Source organism: Gorilla gorilla, chromosome 6 (genome assembly GCF_029281585.2).
Source record: "Gorilla gorilla gorilla isolate KB3781 chromosome 6, NHGRI_mGorGor1-v2.1_pri, whole genome shotgun sequence".
Classification (NCBI taxonomy): Eukaryota; Metazoa; Chordata; class Mammalia; order Primates; family Hominidae; genus Gorilla; species Gorilla gorilla.
In genome coordinates this window covers 125,516,867-125,535,370 of record NC_073230.2, presented here as the reverse complement: position 1 = coordinate 125,535,370, position 18,504 = coordinate 125,516,867, and the positions used below count along the sequence as shown (strand labels likewise).

The window sequence follows — 18,504 nt, the reverse complement described above, 5'->3', positions numbered from 1 at the left end:
AATGAAACTAGCATAAGTGGTTGTCTTATTCAGAAAAAAATGAAATTGGATTCCTACATCATGCAACACAAACAAATCAACTCCATGTAACTGGATTAAGGACTTAAATGTTAAAAGCAAATCTTTAATGTGATTGAACATATTGCAAAATATTTTTATGCTAGAAAAACCTAAGATATTTAAACTCTTAAACCACAGTAATGCTAGTTAAAATACAATAAATATCTTACTGATCTTGGCAGGAAAATATCTCTTTGACATTATAAAAAGTACTAAAAATAAAAAATGGATAAATATGAACACTAAAGTCAAAATACTTGTGTTCACTAATCGACGTTTTAATAATGAAAGTGAAAATAAGGATACAAATTGAGAAAAATATTTGAAACATATGTGAAAATAAAATGAAAACATTAAGAATCTGTAAGAATTCCTATGACTCAGTGAAAAAAAAACTCATTTTTAAAAAACCCTTGCTGAATGACATGTCATTTCACAGAAGAAGCTCACATGACCAAAAACCAGTGAAGAGACGCTTAACCTCGTTGGTAATCAGAAAGGTATAAATCGAGACTAAAATAAGATACTATTTCACACCCACTTGATTAGCAAAATTGAAGAAGTTTGACAGTTCCAAATGCTGGTGGCAGTGTAAATTGCTATTATTACTTTGAAAAGCCATTGGTCATATCTAGAAAAGCTGGGGGTGTATCATTTTTTGGGACTGAACAATTCAGTCCTAATGATAATCCCTAGAGGAATTTATGCCCACAAACCCTCCCAGTGGACATGCAGAAGTATGATTATAGCAGCACCATTGGCATACCATGTCCCCCTCAAGAGGCAGCTGGATAAAAATGGATATGTTCATGCAACAGACAAATATATAGCACTGAAAATGAATGACTTAGAGCTATATTCAACAATATGAATGAATCTTAATATTAAGTGAAAAAAAATCAAACACCAGAACGATCCATTGTGCATGGTACTCCTTAGAAATATTTTAAAAAGAACTAAAACTAAATAGGTTTTTTTTTCCCCTGGGAGATTGTATTTAAAATTTTTTAATAGGCAAAAAGATAATAAATAACAAAATTTAGGAGAATGGTTACCTCATATGGATGCAGGGGTACAGGTGGATTGGAAAGAGAAGGAACAAATGTGTAGTTGTTAGTTCTAGTTCTTTGATTTGATGATGAATTCATAGGTGTTTTAATGATCATTAAATAATAAAATAAATAAAATCAAATAGAAGAGAGCCCCTCATGGACCAATGATGACATTAACTATTGAGCATGCCTATGCTTACGTCTGGGTACCAGAAATAAAAATTGTTTAAAAAACCTGTTCAGCTGGGCGCCGTTGTATGTGCCTGTAGCTTCAGCTTCTCAGGAGGCTGAGGCGAGTGGATTGCTTGAGCCCCTGTGTTCAAGACCAGATGGGGCAACTTATCAAGACTCAGAAAAAAAAAACAAACCCAAAAACCCCAAAACCTGTTTGGCTTAAAAGTATAATTATAGGTAGGGTAATTTAATAGTGTTTAGACAATGTATATAAATAATTCTTTTGTTAATTTTGGCTGTAAAAGAAAGGAGAAAAAACATTGATGGTTGGAGAAGGTTACAAGGTTAAGGGAGGGAATGTGTTTTTTTTTTAAATTATAAAGTTATATGCGATGTTTGGAGGGTAATGAGAGCAGTTCAGAACACAGGAGAGATAGATAGTAAAAGAGTTAAACAAGATGACAAATGGAGCAAAGATCTTGTGAAAATAAGAAAGGATGGGATTCAGAGCGCATGTGATGGGAATGGCTTTTGCTCAGAGTAGGGAATCATCCATTTTAGTGAAAGAGAAAAATAAGATGAGAGCAAGTATCAGTAGGATTGGTGTGCATTGGGGAAGTGGAGAGAGTTTGCATTGATGGTAAGTTGGGTAATGCACAACGTCTTGAGACATTCATTATTACTAAAGCAACTGGCAGATCTGAGAATGAATATGAAAGTCAAATAAATGAATGGAGAGTCCTAAAGAAAAAAAGTCTTGAATCTTAATGGTAAAATGGTTCTATCAGTTACTTGATAGAACCTAATCTGATTCCATGGAGATTATTTAATATTTGTCAAATAATATAAATATTAGAGTTTATTTCAAAAAGTGTGTTTCTTTCCATCATTAAAATCTCTGTCTTGCAGTCTGTACATCAACTTATCACTTAGTCATTTTATGGTCTTGAAAGTCACTAAACTAAAATGTGACTGAATATATCCTATTATGAAACATTTTTTATGTCGTAAAAACTTATATGTAAATGCTTAAATAAAAGATTTTGTTAAATTTGTGGGAGCAGTTTTAATTTTATATTTTAGACTTAAAATGTTTTAATTTGCACTTATTGTCTCCCATATTGCTGACCATTACTTGTTCTCAGTAGAGACACAACTTGCTTTCTGTTTTGCGGGATTCCCTCTAACTATATGATTTGGTGCCATGGTTTAGCTCCTAGATTCTGGAGCCAGACTCCATGGGTTCATAATCCTGACTTAGTAACTAGCTGTGTGACTCTGAGCGAGTTACTTTACTGTTCTGTGCCTCGATTTCTTACTCTGCAAAATTGGAATGATAATGATAATACATACCATATAGGGTTATTGCAAATATTACATAAACTAATACATTTATAAAGGATACACTTGACATACGAAGTTGAATACAAGTTTTAACTATTACTTAACTTCTGCTAATGTTTACTCCAGTTCTGCTCACATTACTTGCTTATTATACATTTCAGAGTGGATGAAATAATTCTGCAAGCCAGTGGGAACAGGAAGCTTCATGAAGAGGAGAAAGGCTTAGGGTTCAGAAACCACACAGAGCAGGAGGATAGATGAATGTAAGGAACAAAGCTTTGAGGACAGACACCCCTGGATTAGACAATAGCTCCAATACTTATTAGTGATGGTGAATGGGTGACTTTCTAAAACCCTTTAAACCTTATTTGTAAAATGGGACCATCAATATCTATTTTGAAATCTTATGTAAATTTGCAATAATGTCTGTAAAGTATCTGACAGGAGCTCAGAAATTACACAATTCTTTAAATCCACTCACACCCAAATTTTAAACAAAAAGTAGCAGTATATCCTACACACGATCTTTAAATTTTACTATTTAAGTTAACATCATGCTATGAACATATTTCCATGTCATTAAATATTCTATTCCATCCAATATTTAAAAGCTAATAGAAGTCTGTTAAATGCATATACCATAATTTATTTAACCATTTCAGTTGTTTTAATATTTATGTTGTTTCCAATATATTATGCTATTGACAATAAAATGATGAACATTTATGATGATGAACCTTGGTATTGCCTCTATTATTTTTATTTAGTAAGAGGAATTGTGGGATATATCATGTGTACATTTAATTGTCTTCCAAATGGTTTATACCAGTTACCCTCACAGATGCAATAAATGAGTGTGCCCACTCGCCTGCATCTTCACCAGCATGGACATTACTTTTGTTTACCGTCTCTGCAGACTTAAGTGAAAATGATGTCTCATTGCTTTAACTCTTACTACTTCTTTACTAATGAGTATAAGTTTTTGCATAATTGTTGTGTACTTCTTTTTGTGAACTATCTTTGCTTATTATTCATCTTTTTCTTAATTTATGAAAGCTGTCTTTATTTTTAGGTATATTATAATGCTATGCATTCAAATGCTTTCTGTTATCAGTCTTTATCATTTGTTTGTATTTGTTTCTACTGTTTTTGATATATAGAAGTTTGATATTTTGTGTGTTTATTGCCATGACCTTTTTATTTTATGATTTCAGCCTTCTGTGTTAAGTTAAGGGTGTCTCTCTTTACTTCTCCCCTCCACCCAATGTTAAAAATATGGATTATAAATTAAAACATAGAATGCTTGACCATTAGCACCCACATCAGGGTGCTTCCTTCTTTCCTTCCTTCCTTCCTTCCTTCCTTCCTTCCTTCCTTCCTTTCTCTTCCTTCCTCTTCCTTCCTTTCTTTTTCTTTCTTTCTTTTCTTTTCTTTCTTTCTTTCTTTCTTTCTTTCTTTCTTTCTTTCTTTCTTTCTTTCTTTCTTTCTTTCTTTCTTTCTTTCTTTCTTTCTTTCTTCCTTTCCTTTCTTTTCTTTTTTCTGATGGTCTCACTATGTTGTCAAGGCTGGTCTGAACTCCTGGCCTCAATTGATCCCCCAGTCTCAGCCTTGGGCTTCCAAACTCCTAGGACTACAGGCTAAATGTGTGATGTATGAAGCTATTTATTACCAATATGGAATAAAAGTTGTCCAAAGCTATATAGTTATTTTTGTAGATGGAACTGGATTGGAAGCTGTGATGATTGACTTTTTGTGTCAACTTGACTGGGTCATAGGGTGTCCATATGTTTGGTCACATATTATTCTGAATGTTTCTTTGAGGGTGCTTTTGGATAAGATTAACATTTAAATTGATAGACGGAGTAAGGCAGATTGCCCTCCCTAATCTGGGTGGGCCTCGTCTAATCAGTTGAAGGCTTGCATAGAATAAGCTGACCCTGACCCTGACCACCAAGTAAGAGAGAATTCCTTCTGCTTGACTGCCTTCAAACTGGAACATTGAATTTTTTTCCTGCCTTTGGACTTGGTCTAAAATAGCAGCTTTTCCTGGCTCTTGAGCCTGCTGATGTTGGACTGGAACTACATCATCAGCTCTCTTGGGTTCCCAGCTTGCTGACTCACCCTGCAGATTTGGGAACTTGTCAGCCTCCATAATCATGTAAGCCAGTTCCTTATAATAAAGCTCTTGCTCTGTATCTCTATCATCTCCATCTATCTCTAGCTCTACCCCTGTCATCTCCATCTATATCCCTCCATCTACCTCTTTCTCATCATCTCCATCTATCTCTATCTGTAGCTCCATCTCTATATATACCTCTATTTCTATCTGTCTCTATATATCTCTATATATCTCTATCTCTATTTCTATCTCTGTGTCTATCTGTCCCTATATATCTCTATCTCCATCTCTCTCTCTACATATATATTTTCATCTCTCTATCTCCATCTCCATGTCCATCTCTATCTATCTCTATCTTCATCTCTCTATCTTTATCATCTCTATCTATGTATCTATCATCTATCTATCATCTATCTATCTATCTATCTATCTATCTATCTATCTATCTATCTATCTATATCTGTCTATCTCCATCTATCTCCTATTGGTTTTGTTTCTCTGGAGAACCCTAATATAGGAGTCCTGAAGGTAAACTTAGCCAAGCAACAAACATAAATTGAGACTGCAATATACCTCTTTAAAACCCAGTTAAGGCATGGCAAAGTTGAAGGCATTGGCCCCGAATGCAAATTGTGTCTTTCACTAAGTTAAGAGTATTAATATCCATCACACAAGCTTGCTGGGGGCTCAAATTAGATGACATATAAAACATTGGGCAAATTGCTAAAAAAACTTTGTTATTAATTATAACTTTTATCTGAAGCAACTCATAAATGGTGATGACCTTAGCAGAAATATCCTAAGTGACTTTGTAATAATTTTAAAGTGGGAGACCATTACCCCCCACAAACACATACAAACACATACACACACTATGCACATGCTCATTACATACAAATACATAGACATACACAGACTCTGACACATAAACACCTGTTTTGGGAAAAAATAATAAAGCTGACTCTTTAACCGTTAAACATTTTTATTGTGCAGGCTTGTAACCTTTACAGGACATGCATGATAAAAAATTGTAAAATATATCAGTAAGCATACAAAATTTCAGCAATCTTTTGGACCAGTAATTGATTTGCATGAGGGACTAAGCATCTATGTAGAACAGACATGTCTTGGAATACACAGTTTACAGATTGAATCACAAAGCCATTTCCTAAGTGATTTTCTTCATATAAAGATAAACATATCTTTACATTTAAAAAGTATGCAGTATAGCACATTTTCAGTTATGTACACAGTTTAAAAGTAAAACTATATCCATGCCAGTGTCTGTTTTAAATGCAAAAAGTCAAAGTAGGTAACAGGTTGGTAATTAAAGTGTCAGGAAGACTGGAAGAGGCAAAAATCAAGCAGAGTTCCAATAAGTGTATGAAAAAAAAAATCATAACTGAAGGTTTAAGAAAAGTCCCCAAAGGCAGAATCACAATATGAGCAGGAGGAATAAAAAGCTTTTGGATATACCAGGCAGCTTTCTGTATGACTCAGGTTTACAGGTGAAATTCCTCAGTTTGAGTTCAGAAGAATTTGAACTTATTCCAGCAAAATACTTCATTCTTTTTATTACTGCCTCCTCCCCCATCTTCTTTCTGGGCAAAGGGATGCTTGGATTAGTTCCAAAGCTCCTGGCAGGGGGAGGGGCCATGTGTCACAGCATAACAGACGGTTGCAAGTGCTTTACTGAGCAGGGGTCAGGTTTGCAGCAACTCTGATAGGCTCACACAATGGCCTCCATTTTACAGCCCCTCCCTGGAGGCCCACTGATCAGCTGAAACGGGAACACAATGTTGAGCCACTAAACCACCCTGGTGATGGATTAGTTTGGATTCAGGAAAGCGTGATTATTCTTGAAAATAAACGAAGCTGAATAGACATGCTGACCTCATTCAGCTGATGAGAGGCAGGGAAAGCTGGCTTCCAGGACTGCCAGCCCACAGAGGGCTCAGCCCTGTTGGTCCACTTTAATTCATTTCATTGGGCTAGTGTCAACCATACCCACTATGGATAAAGATGTTGCCAGATGAAGCCCAGAAGTGAGCTTCACCAGACTCTGTAGCTCAGAGTCAGAAACACGCATGGAAAACTAGGTCATGGATATTCTAATTTTGGTCTTCAGGGAGGCTGCTGACCTAAAGCGAGTTGCTGAGTTAGACCCTATTTGAAAAGGAAAATGTGAAAAACAGGAAGGCACTGAGGTCTTGTTATCTACGTAACAAATATTCAGGCACAGAAAATATCATAGGTTAAAATTTCAAGAAGAGTAAGGCATTAGTTGGATCATGAGAAGGCAGAAGATTATGTTTTCTAACTTGTAAGGATCACTGGATCCTACTGGATTATGAAGTGAATGGCAGTAATCCACTAACTCCTTAAACAGTGGGAAAAGAGTTTGCTGAAAATCTGCCCACATACTTGTACACTCCATGGCCATACCCTGGAATTCTTCCCTTAACATAAAATGACCAACATTTTGGAGTAGGCAGTTGAGGTTGTTGGTGCTTTCCTTTTTTTTTTTTCCTCCTCAGTTCTTCATATTTCTCTCAAATTACCTTTCAACAATATGTTCATATCTCAGCCAATAAAGCGATGGTTGATCCACATGCAAATAAAAAGGTAAGGAAAAAAATTTAAATGGGTTTTAAAAATTCAGACTGCCAAAAATAGATGAAATAGCTCAGAAGAGACATAATACTTATGAAAACTGAGAAAGTAATCTTTTTGTTTTCAACCAAGATAATTCAATTCATAAATTGTTGCTGTATTAGCAACTTGGAACTTGAAATTGGCACCAGGAAAATTAAAAGGAAAAAAAATCAGGTATACTTCTATCCTTGAAATGTCATTTATATTTCTTTCTGCAAGTTGATGCGGACATTGCTGAATATTTTCCCAACAGCTTCAAAGAGTGGGTCACAGACGGTGTGGACGTAGATGGAATAGACACGGCTGATGCACTGAATCTCAATCAGGAAGCTCTTAATGCATGGTACAACTGCCCAGATGTGCAGGAAAGAGAGAATGGCGAAGTAAATGCCCCAGATGAGCGCCATCGGGATGCCAAAGAGGGCAGACAGCAAGCGGTAAAACCAGTATTTCGTCACAGTGAAGGTGGTGAAGCTGGCCTTCCAAATGCCGTCGAAACTGTGTGTCCCTTCTGGTTCTGCAATCACATCTTCAAAGTCAATCTAAAAGGAAGAAGTGACACAACATGAGCACAGAATAGAAGAAAAGAGAAAAAAAACCACTATTCAGTATCCATAGACATATACTGTATTAGCATTTATGAGTTCGTTCTTTGTGAGATGCTTAAAGGCAACCAGCAGCATCAGCATCACTTGGAACTTGGAAACACAGATTTTTTTCATTTTTATTTTTTTGAGACAGGGTCTTGCTCTGTCACCCAGGCTGGAGTGCAGTGGCATGATCATGGCTCACCGCAGCTTCGACTTCCCAGGCTCAAGCAATCTGTCTGCCTCAGCCTCTTAAGTAGCTGGGACCACAGGTTCATGCCACCACACTCGGCTAATCCTTTTTTTTTTTTTTTCTTTTTTTTTAAGAGATGGAGTCTCACTATATTGCCCAGGCTGGTCTTGAACACCTGAGATAAAGGAATCCACCCACCTTGGCCTTCCGAGGAGTTGGTATAATAGGATGAGCCAATAAGCTGACCTGAAACACAGATATTTGGGTTCCCCTTGGACCTTATTATCTCTCAAGGGTGGAACCCAGGATATTTTTAAACATGTTCTCTAGGTGTTTCTCTACCACACAAAAGGTTGAGAACTACAGCTCTAGAGAAAACCAAATGGATGTGATTAAATTTCTTGACTTAAAGTAAAACCCCCAAACATGGATAAGGATACGAGGCACTCAGTACAATGTAAGGAACATGACATAATTTAACTGCCTTTGAAGACAACTACACATGCAATGTTAAGGGGCAGTTAGTTGATAATCGGTTAACAATTCTTCAAATGCCCAATTAGCATAATTACTTCAGGAAATTAGATCATGGTGTGCTGGAAGGCATCAAGAAGGCTTCATGAGGTGGGAGATTTGAGCAGGGCTTGGGCAATTGGCTGATTTGGAGAGGAAGAACAAAGGGACGTTGGAAATGTGTCAAAGCCCCAGGAACAAGCAGAGTGTCTCAGGCAGAATAGACCTGTGTCACCGAGGCTGGAAAGACAGGTTGAGGCCAGACTGAATATTATTTTACAGACAGTGGGGTCTATGGAAGATGTGGGAGCAGGGAAGTGTAGCCACAATCGATGCAGTAGTTTATCAAGATGAGTTTGACAACCGTATGCAAACTGGGAGAAGGAGGAAAGAGACTCAAGGCAGGGAGACTGTTGCTGTCACTCAAGTTTGAAGGGCCAGGACTGGAAAGGTGGTCATAAAAAAAAGAAAAGAAAAGAAGGTTCCAGAGATGCTAAGGGAAGAATCCACAGGACTTGGTTAGCTCAAGGGTGGGGATGAAAGGAGCTGGAATGCAAATTTGGCCCCTTTCCCAATAGCTCTCCCAGGTACACGTTCACCCAAACAATTAATTACAGGAAGTTTTATCCCTCTGTAAAGATTTATGTAAACTACACTGAAGCATAGGATTAAAAACAGAATTACCAACAGAAAGGTAGGACAGAGCCAGTGCAACTGCTTGGCAGTGACAGCTATAGGAGGGGATTTAATACAGTTTGAAATCCCAACAAGTGGATGACTGCCAGCAGCGACTCAGGCAGGCTCAGGATTAGGGAATGAGGACTGCCATGACTCCACGGAGCTGCTCAGTGCCAAAGAGCCCACCTTTGATTCAACAAAATAAAATGTCTTCTGGAAAAAGCACATGATGCTTACCAATTTTTAAAGTTTATTTTGTAGAACATTCTGTTTCTTGACTTATTGTCCAATGTTCTAATAATGTAATGTGAAAAAAACGGTATGGCCACAATTATGTAAGTGAGCTTAAGTAGATGTATTGTCACTCATTTTTTCTTCACCCATTTGGATCTAGACACAGGGTAAACATTTAGTTGTGTGTTTTAAAAGGTGGCAAATACATGGCAAATCAGGTCAATACTTTTATGAAGTTTCTGTGCAAATTATTTAATTGTCTATTATGGGTTTGTGTTCTGACACTGCATTCTTCCCAAAACTATCAAAAATAAGGGGCTCTGGTTTTCCTGCATTCAACTGCAAGACACCTAAAGAATTTTGTTTTTTAAAGATGTCTTTGTTTTGTAAGAGGATTTGAAGGCAGAATTAAAATACTACAGCAGGTGTTCTTAATCTGGGGTCAAAAGATGGGCAATGGTCATCCATGACTGCCCTGAAATGGGTACACACATTTTGAGTGTATAATGGGAAATGATCCATCACCTTTATTAAAAAATAGTCTCTTACCAAAGGAGGTTAGGAAGCAGTTTACTGGGAGCAGAGGATTCCTACCTCTTTACAGAGCAGACCCGAAGCAGGTCTGCCTTGAGATTCTTTTCCTAGGAGGGGAAGAGTTGTGAACATTTGTTGACTAGTTATGATCAGACACTGTTCTCATTTAACTGACGACAACTCTATAATATAGTATTCTCACTTTATAGAAAAAATGTGAGGTTCAGAAATGCTAATGAGTTGTCCAGGTAAAAGAGAGGTAGATTTGAGGCTTAAATCTGGTCTGAAAATTATCAACTTTCTTCAATATTGCACCACTTTACAAAAATGGTTTTCAAATTTTATCGAAGGTGAGTATGCTATTTCATAATTAAAAGGCACGTTAATAAAAAAGGGTTTGCCAAATGTAACCCTCTGGTAGCTGCAACAATTCTCCCGGCATGTTCTTTGAGGACAGTGTTACACCATACATACAATTGGTCCTTAGTGAAGATATTTACAAAAATGAGTGTGTAAGATTTCTTAATAATAATTCTATTTTTCTAAGCATAAATTCAAATTATTTTTCAATGAATACATAGGAGATTCTTATACTTTCTTTTAAGTTGCTTACTAAATTTCTGGATGCCTGTATTTTCAGTGAAACTGCATTTTCAGAAACTGCTAGTGAGCATGATTTATCCTCAAACTTCCAAGTGAATTTAGAGCAGGTCTCCAGGGGTGGAAAGCAACATGACAAAAATAACATGTTATATAAATATATTCAGTTAGTTATTGCTGCTTTAGTCTTTAAAATTTAAGGCAGTTTAAAAGAAAACTAAAAGTACAGCCAATTAGGTGCAACTGAAAAAGGAAGCAAGGCAGGTTAAAGAAACAATAGAGGCAGAAATAAAGCTTAGTTTCTTTCTACCTCCATTTACACAGCAGTAATTAGTTTTAGAGGAGTACATGAGATAATTTATTTAAATTACTTAGCATGGGTGCAGAGCATAGCAATATGATTAGTAAATGCCCAAAAAATAGTAGCATTTAAAAAATCTCTTGCTTTTGGTGACTAGGTCTTTCTCTCTCTCTCTCTCTGTTCCTTCCTTCCTTCCTTTTTCTTTCTCTCCCCTCCCTCCCTCCCTCCCTTCTCTTTCTCTTTCTTTCTTTCTTTCTTTCTTTCTTTCTTTCTTTCTTTCTTTCTTTCTTTCTTTCTTTCTTTTTTTCTTCCTTCCTTCCTTCCTTCCTTCCTTCCTTCCTTCCTTCCTTCCTTTCTTTTTTGGAGACAGGTTCTTGCTCTGTCATCCAGGCTAGAGTGTAGCGGCATGATCACTGCCCACTGCAGCCTTGACCTCCTGGGCTCAAGCAATCCTCCAACTTCAGCCCTCAGAATAGCTGGGACTACAGCCATGCATCACTGGCTAATTTTTTGCTTTTTGTAGAGATGAGAGGGTCTCACTATGTTGCCTAGGCTGATGTCGAATGCCTGAGCTCAAGCAATGCTCCTGCTTTGGCCTCCCAAAGTGTTGGGATTACAGACGTGAGCTACTGCACCGGGCTGTGACTAGGTTTTTAAATAGACAATTGTAATAAGAGGAACTAACAGCTGCAAAGCACATAAGGGCTGGGAATTTAAACCCCACCAGTGGCTCAAAAGAGCTAATTTCTATTTGTAATAATCTTCACCACAGCCCACTGAAGTGCATGTCATTATTCCCATTTTACAGATGAGAATACTGCCAGGGGTTAAGAAATTATCCAAGGTCACAGAGATGCTAAGCGACAAAACTAGAACTTGTCATATTTCAAGTCTGCGCATTTTTGCCTTTGTATTCCTGAGACCACAAGCCTTTACAATTGTCTTATTTGCTTAATTTTCACCCAGATAGATATGCTTCCTAAAATATTCCCAGTTTGATGATTCAAAGCATTACTCTTGTTAATGTTTCCACTTTAAGTTAGGACATCTAGTATCTAGGATGTTTTGCATCCTAGGTACTGGTACTAGTACATTATTGGTACTGATTGCATTTTTATGGCTCTGAACGGTATGTTCTCACAATCCTGGGCACCCAGCCAGGGACTCTTACTCTAATTGACAGATACGGAAACTGAGGCTCAGAATGATTAAAATGAGACAGACATTCTCAAGATCCCAAGTGAATCAATGGAAAAGCTGCAATTAGAACTCTAATTTCCTGATTCCCAGGTCTATGTCCAACCTTGTGCTTCATACTTTTTCCCTAGGAAGTTACATCATTCTCCTCACGTACCTTCTCTGCCTACTCCATTCATATCTCTAGGTCTCCTTTAAATCTCTCATTGCTTTCTAAGGCATTGACTTGAAAGGTATCTCTGTGTGAATTTACGAGAAATGTCCTTTCCACAGTGTGAACACGGACATTTTTGTACATCTATCTATGGTGAAAAAAACAGGAAGGAATATTTTTTACAAATCCAAATATATTTTGACATGTATTCAGAATGCACTGAATCCAACAAAGCTCGGCTAAATAATTGGTCTTTGTATTTAAGGGAGTTCAGAGTTCCACATCAATCAAAGCACAGCTGCTTCAGCAGATTCATAGATATTTAAAGCTAAAGGGATTCTTAAAGCAATAGAGTCACATATGAGATAGAGAAATTGATGACCAAAGCTGTCAGATGACTGGACCAAGTATATCTTCCCATTTTATGGCAGCACAGGATTGCAATTCAGGCTTAGGAACTCTCCTGGGCTCTTCCACTATTGCTTGCTGTCATCACACATCCTTGATCAGTCTAGCTGCTACATTCTGGATACCTGCACCTGAAATTAAACATCCTCAGGCTATCAAGAGGTCCCACAGGTCTATTGTTGAGTGGATGATGATGCCTCTTTCTCACAATCTCTAATGGGCTCATTGTTCACGTTTAGCATCAGTTTGATTTATCTCCCATTGAAACAATCACTCCCCGGTCCCGTTTCCTAGGGGACTGACTGCACTTGCCCTTCTACAAGGGCTGGTCTTGCTTGGAGCAGCACTTTACGTGCTCACTTAGAATTTGAGCAGAACAAGAATTAAAAATTGGCTTAAAAACTCAATGCCCAAGAGGTGTAGGTGCCATTAGTTTCTTAGAGTGGGATGCCTCAGATGAGGTTGAGCTATTCCTCCCACAACCAACTTTCTGTTCTGTAATTTATGGAACAACTTGGCCTTCTGGAGAGAATTGTTATGCAGACCTAAAGAAGAAAGGCATAAATGCACTTCAGTGATATTTTTGTGTGTCAACAGATGCTTTATAAGGAGTTAACAGTTTACATTACTAGATTTTTATAAATGACATGAAATACCTTTGTGCAGCATTGGCTTATGATACTACAATTTCAGAAACATGAGTTAACACAAATCAAGCAGCAGACGTCAAGAAAAGCAATCTGTCCTGTTTGTTTTGATAATACTTGGCTGATGTAGTAAATCTCAGAAGATTTCATTCTGTTCAATGTATCTGAAGGCAATATTTGAAAAACAGTTTACATGTGCACAGGATTTTTAAAATATAGAATCTTTTCTGGGTTTCAAAATCTGGACATTTTATTTTGAATAAGGAATTTTCAAGAAGGAAACCTTAAGTACATTTGGGATTTCATAAGTAATGATCTTACACATTCTGTTTCTATTGGAAAATACCTTTTTAGACTGTTATTGGAAATTGTGATTCTACTGGATATATAGAACACATAAAAAACAACACATAAGAAGTTTACAGAAGACTTGTTTGTTGCCTGCTCAAAATTTACAGTCCCACTTCCCTGCCAACAGGATCCTGATGGATTCGGGTAATGGTAATAATCCTTTGATTTCAGAGATGAGTCACAGTTGGTTTAGACTTGCCATGATAATGTTAGTCTTCTTGGTGAGTGATTGGTTTAAGGCAGGCATGTGACTCAGTTCTGGCCAATGAGATCTAAGTGAAATCTGCTAGAGGGGACTTCCAGGGAAGCTTTGTCTTCCTTATGAAAAGAGACAGAGGCATATGGCATGACTCTTTGCCCTTTTCATCTTGCTTAGAATATGAGGTGTTGCCTATGTTGTGATTGTGAGGTGACATGCATGATTAGAAGGCCAAGGAAATAGAAGAGATGCTGCTTTTGCCATTATCAAGCTACTGAAGCAATGCCAGCAGCTGCCCATCCCTAGACTTTTGCTTATGTGACTTAGATATACCTTTATTTTAAAGCCACAGTTGTTTAGGTTTTTAGTTACCTGTAGCAGAAAGCATTCTTAAAACACTCTTTCCTGTTGGCTTGCATAGTAGTTGTACATCTCTTTTAGAAACATGAGCTTAATTTCTGACCTCAACATATCTTTTCAACACTACTGGTCTCTATTACCACAATACACTACCTAAATTGTATCAGAAAATGTTTGCTTTACATTGATACAAGTTTTAGCAAAGCACAAATGGGATAGCACATCGACTAAGACTGAAACAAATTAATATATTCTTTTCATCTGGAAAAATCACACTTAGATGCGATAGACAGCATCTAAGATGGCTTTCAATGACCCTGTCTGCTGGCGTTCATTCCCTTGTGTAATGCCATCCCTCTAATTGTGGGCTGGACTTAGTGATTTGCTTCTAAATAATAAAACATGACAAAAGTGATGGGTTAACACTTCTGAGATGAGGTTACAAAAGACTGGGACGTTCACCTTGCTTGCCTTTCTTGTTCTCTCACTTGCTTGCTCTACTGGAAACCAGCTGCCATGTTGTGAGTTGCCCTGTGGAGAGGCCCATGTGGAAAGGAACTGAGAGAGGGCTCTGGCTAAAACCATTGAGACACGGAGGCCCTCAGTCTGACAGCCTAAGAGGAACTGAATCCCGCCATCGGCCATGTGAGTGAGCTTAGACATGGATCTTTCCCCAGCTCAGCCTTGAAAGGACCCCAGCCCGAGACCTGGATTGCAGCCCCTGAGAGACCCTGAGCAGAACCATTAAATTAAATCACTTTGATTCCTAACACACAGAAACTGTGGAGGATCAATGTTTGTTGTTCTAAGCGACTCAATTCTGGGGGTGATTTGTTACACAGCTAGACAATATAATTCCAAAACAAACCACTTCTGATGATGATTCTTATTTTCTACTTCCTTGCCCTTTTCTATTAGACAATTCAGTTTTCATGTTTACAGAAAAATGTATGCAATGAATGTCTATCAGATGCCCTGGGATTTGGTCCTGGGACAAAGTCCAGAAATAGATGAGAAGGAAATATAGCATTTACAACTTTCTACAATTCATACCAAACAGAATATTAGAAAAAATTTAGGCTATAGATAGTGTTTCAGTTGAAATATCAGCTCATATACCTGAAGTGGCTTGGATTTATACCCAGGTATGCACCAAGGACCAGCTCCATCTGGAAAACTGATCACCAAACTTCAACTCTGGAATATAATGCTCCATTCAGCACTAGCACAGGGTTCTCATTTCTCAGGGGTTCTCAGCAAAAGGATCACCTGGTGAAGGTGCTTGTTAAAATGCAGATTCTCCGGCCCCATTTCAGAATCAGATCAGACTCTTTGGGATGGGGCCTGGGGATCTGTATTTTTACCAGGATTGCCCTTTGTCTCGTGCAAAAGACTAGAGTGTGCCATGTTCCCTTGGATTTAATTACAGCTCCTTTTTGCATATGCCATTCTTTCTCCTCCACTCCTGACAGCCCTAGTTTGTTCCCTGCTCCTTTCTGGGAGCTCCTCATGTGCTGGATGGCATCTGGACACTGGTGGATAAATGAGTGGAGCTACTTTTTGAGAGGCTTTTGCTAATTTAAGCCCATAAGTATGTATTACTGGTTAAGGATAAATGACCATTATTTACTATGAAAACACACAAATGGACAATAGAAATGTTGATTTATTGTCATTATTCTGAACCCTATGTAAATGCTTTTTTTAAAAAAAGATTAAATACATACTTGTAAAATCCTAATGTACGTGTCAAACCCAGTTATACAGAGAGAGGGTTTAGACCAATTTCAAACTCCCTTCTTTGTTCCCACACATATTTTTAACACATTGAGCTTCCTTTGAAGTCGGTTGAATAAATGTTGTGTGTGAGTGTGTGGGTGCAGAGGAGGTTGAGAAATAGCACAATTAAATGTTACCAGAATATAGGAACTTTGCTCTAATACCCATGTGTTTTCTCAGGGGCAATCTTTACCGGGCCAAACTGACACCTCTGGGGAAAAGGCTGCAGTGCTCTTGCAGCCCCTGCTGAAAACAGGAGGCCTGGATTGTACTGTAGATGCCTGTGTTGACGGGGGTTCCCAGGAATATCCACCTAGACCCCTGGGAAAAATGTAAACCTCTGGTAGGAGTATTGACTCTTATTCTTGGGCTTCAATGTTGGTTCCCTTGGGGTGACAGATACTAAGTAACCTCCCCTGGCAGAAGCAAGGGTTTCCAGGGTTTCAAGATGGAAAAGGGCAAAAATGTGGGTATTTATCTACCTTTGTGAGCAACTGAAGAGGGTTAGGGTGTGGGGTGATGGGTGTGGAGGGGACCTGCAGTCACTGACCTGAGCATCCAGCTTGGAACCTAGAGCCTCTCTCTTTGAAATGACCTCCCTCTTGTTGCTTCCCAGTCATTACAGAGGCCTCAGAATAATATTTTACATTGATAGTGTTCTATTTCACTCGTCTGCTTCTCTTCACAAACTTGTGAAGATCTAGATCACTTTTATATTAAGAATTGTCTTCTACGTCTTTTGTAAAGTCCTTTATTTCCCCATTGAAGGAAAGTCACTTGTAGTGACTAAATGTAGTCACCTGTAGTGACTAAAAAGTGACTACATCAAGACCAGGACTTAGGGCAAGGTCTGTGTCTACTACAAACATCTGGTATCCTCTATAATACCTAGTGGTACTATGCACATGTTAATTAGCATGTAAATATTTCTTCAGTAGGCATATTTTAAAGGAACTATAAATGCTCATCGAAAGGATGTAGCCATACATAACATTTCACCAACCATAATATTATCTCTTATTAATTCTTTGCCTGGTATTACAAGCACACTTTGATACATATATATTTATTATTTTTAGCATCCTCTTTTATCCCATTATTTTATTTTAAATGATTTAAAATTCATTTAAAATAAAATAAATAAAAACAATAAATAAATAAAAATCATTTTATTTTAAATGATTTTCTTATTCACCATAGCTCTAAAATACCACAACCATTCTCAAAATGAAATGGAGGTTGATTATCACTTAGGTCACTTGGACAGCATGGAAAGCCCACTGACAAGGGGATAATTCAAGCTCAGAAGTCTTCACCTTTAAAGAAAAACAATTTAGAAAATACAGGTTGAAGCATGTTTTGTGCTTGTTTGGGTTTTCTCCCGTGACCTGAATCACTGCAGTTGTGTAGACCTGACCCCAAAGTGGTGGACATGCACTGGAATATGATGAGGAGGGGGCTTCAGGGAGAAGGCAGGAGAAGCAGCCCAGGCCCAGCCCTGCTGGGGAAGGGACAGGCGACAAAAGTGACTTTGTCCTTTCGTGCCTCTTGTCTCCACTTTTCCTCATGTTTTCCCGTGTGTGTGTATGTGCATGGTCTGTGTATGTGCGTGTCTGTGTATATGTGTCTGTGCAGGAAAAGAGGCAGGCATACTCTTTAGAATGACTTCAGGTGACTGTGTTTTCTTTTCTGGCATGGGTGGGAGGGATGCATAGAACAAGGGACATCGTTATCTCCAGTGTCCTTTATGTGTCATTAATGGACTGCAGGCATTGGTGTGGCAGATATATTCCAAGGCAAGAGCCTTTTACGGGCCTTGGAATAGCAATAACTCATGTTACACAGCGCTATATGCCTCAGTGGATTCACATCATGCCCTGTGTGTGAGGACCTGCAAGGCAGGTATTATTTCCCCCATTTTACAGATTAGGAGACCGAGCCTTAGGGAGGTTGTAATCAGTGATTGAACCAAACACAGGATTTTGCTCTCTTAGTTCCTCATTCAGCTCTCCCTCTATCACACCATTCTCTTTAACCCCACCCCAAACTCCTTGTGCTGTTTATGCAAGGCTCTCATTCAAACAGAAACACATGGGGATTTCTGAACCCATGGACTCTGGTTGCTCTTTATTGTCTACATCCATACCTGCTGTCCAAACTGTAAAACATGCCTTCTCTCACTCTGCAAATAACCATTTCCACCAAGGAAAGGGTGTGTGATCCAAGCAAGAGGATATAGCTGGCTGGCTTCCTTCTGCTCTCAAGCCTCCACATTCAGCATCACTCTTACTCCTCAGCAACCTAACTCTCTTCTGGCCAGGGCCCCTGGGCATTTGACTGACCATTGGCTACCAGAGTCCTCACT

At 38.3% G+C, this 18,504-nt stretch overlaps 1 protein-coding gene across 2 annotated transcripts in view; it reads right to left on the bottom strand.

Moving 5' to 3' along the window:
* Window positions 1-5,713: 5,713 nt before the first annotated feature.
* CAV1 (caveolin 1) overlaps window positions 5,714-18,504 on the bottom strand; it is a 36,139-nt gene continuing 23,348 nt past the window's right edge. For both annotated transcript variants that reach the window (XM_019031045.4, XM_004046089.5), the window contains exon 3: window positions 5,714-7,946. In XM_019031045.4, coding sequence (XP_018886590.1) covers window positions 7,605-7,946 — 342 coding nt within the window. In that variant the 3' untranslated portion in view covers window positions 5,714-7,604. The remainder of the gene's footprint in view (window positions 7,947-18,504) is intronic.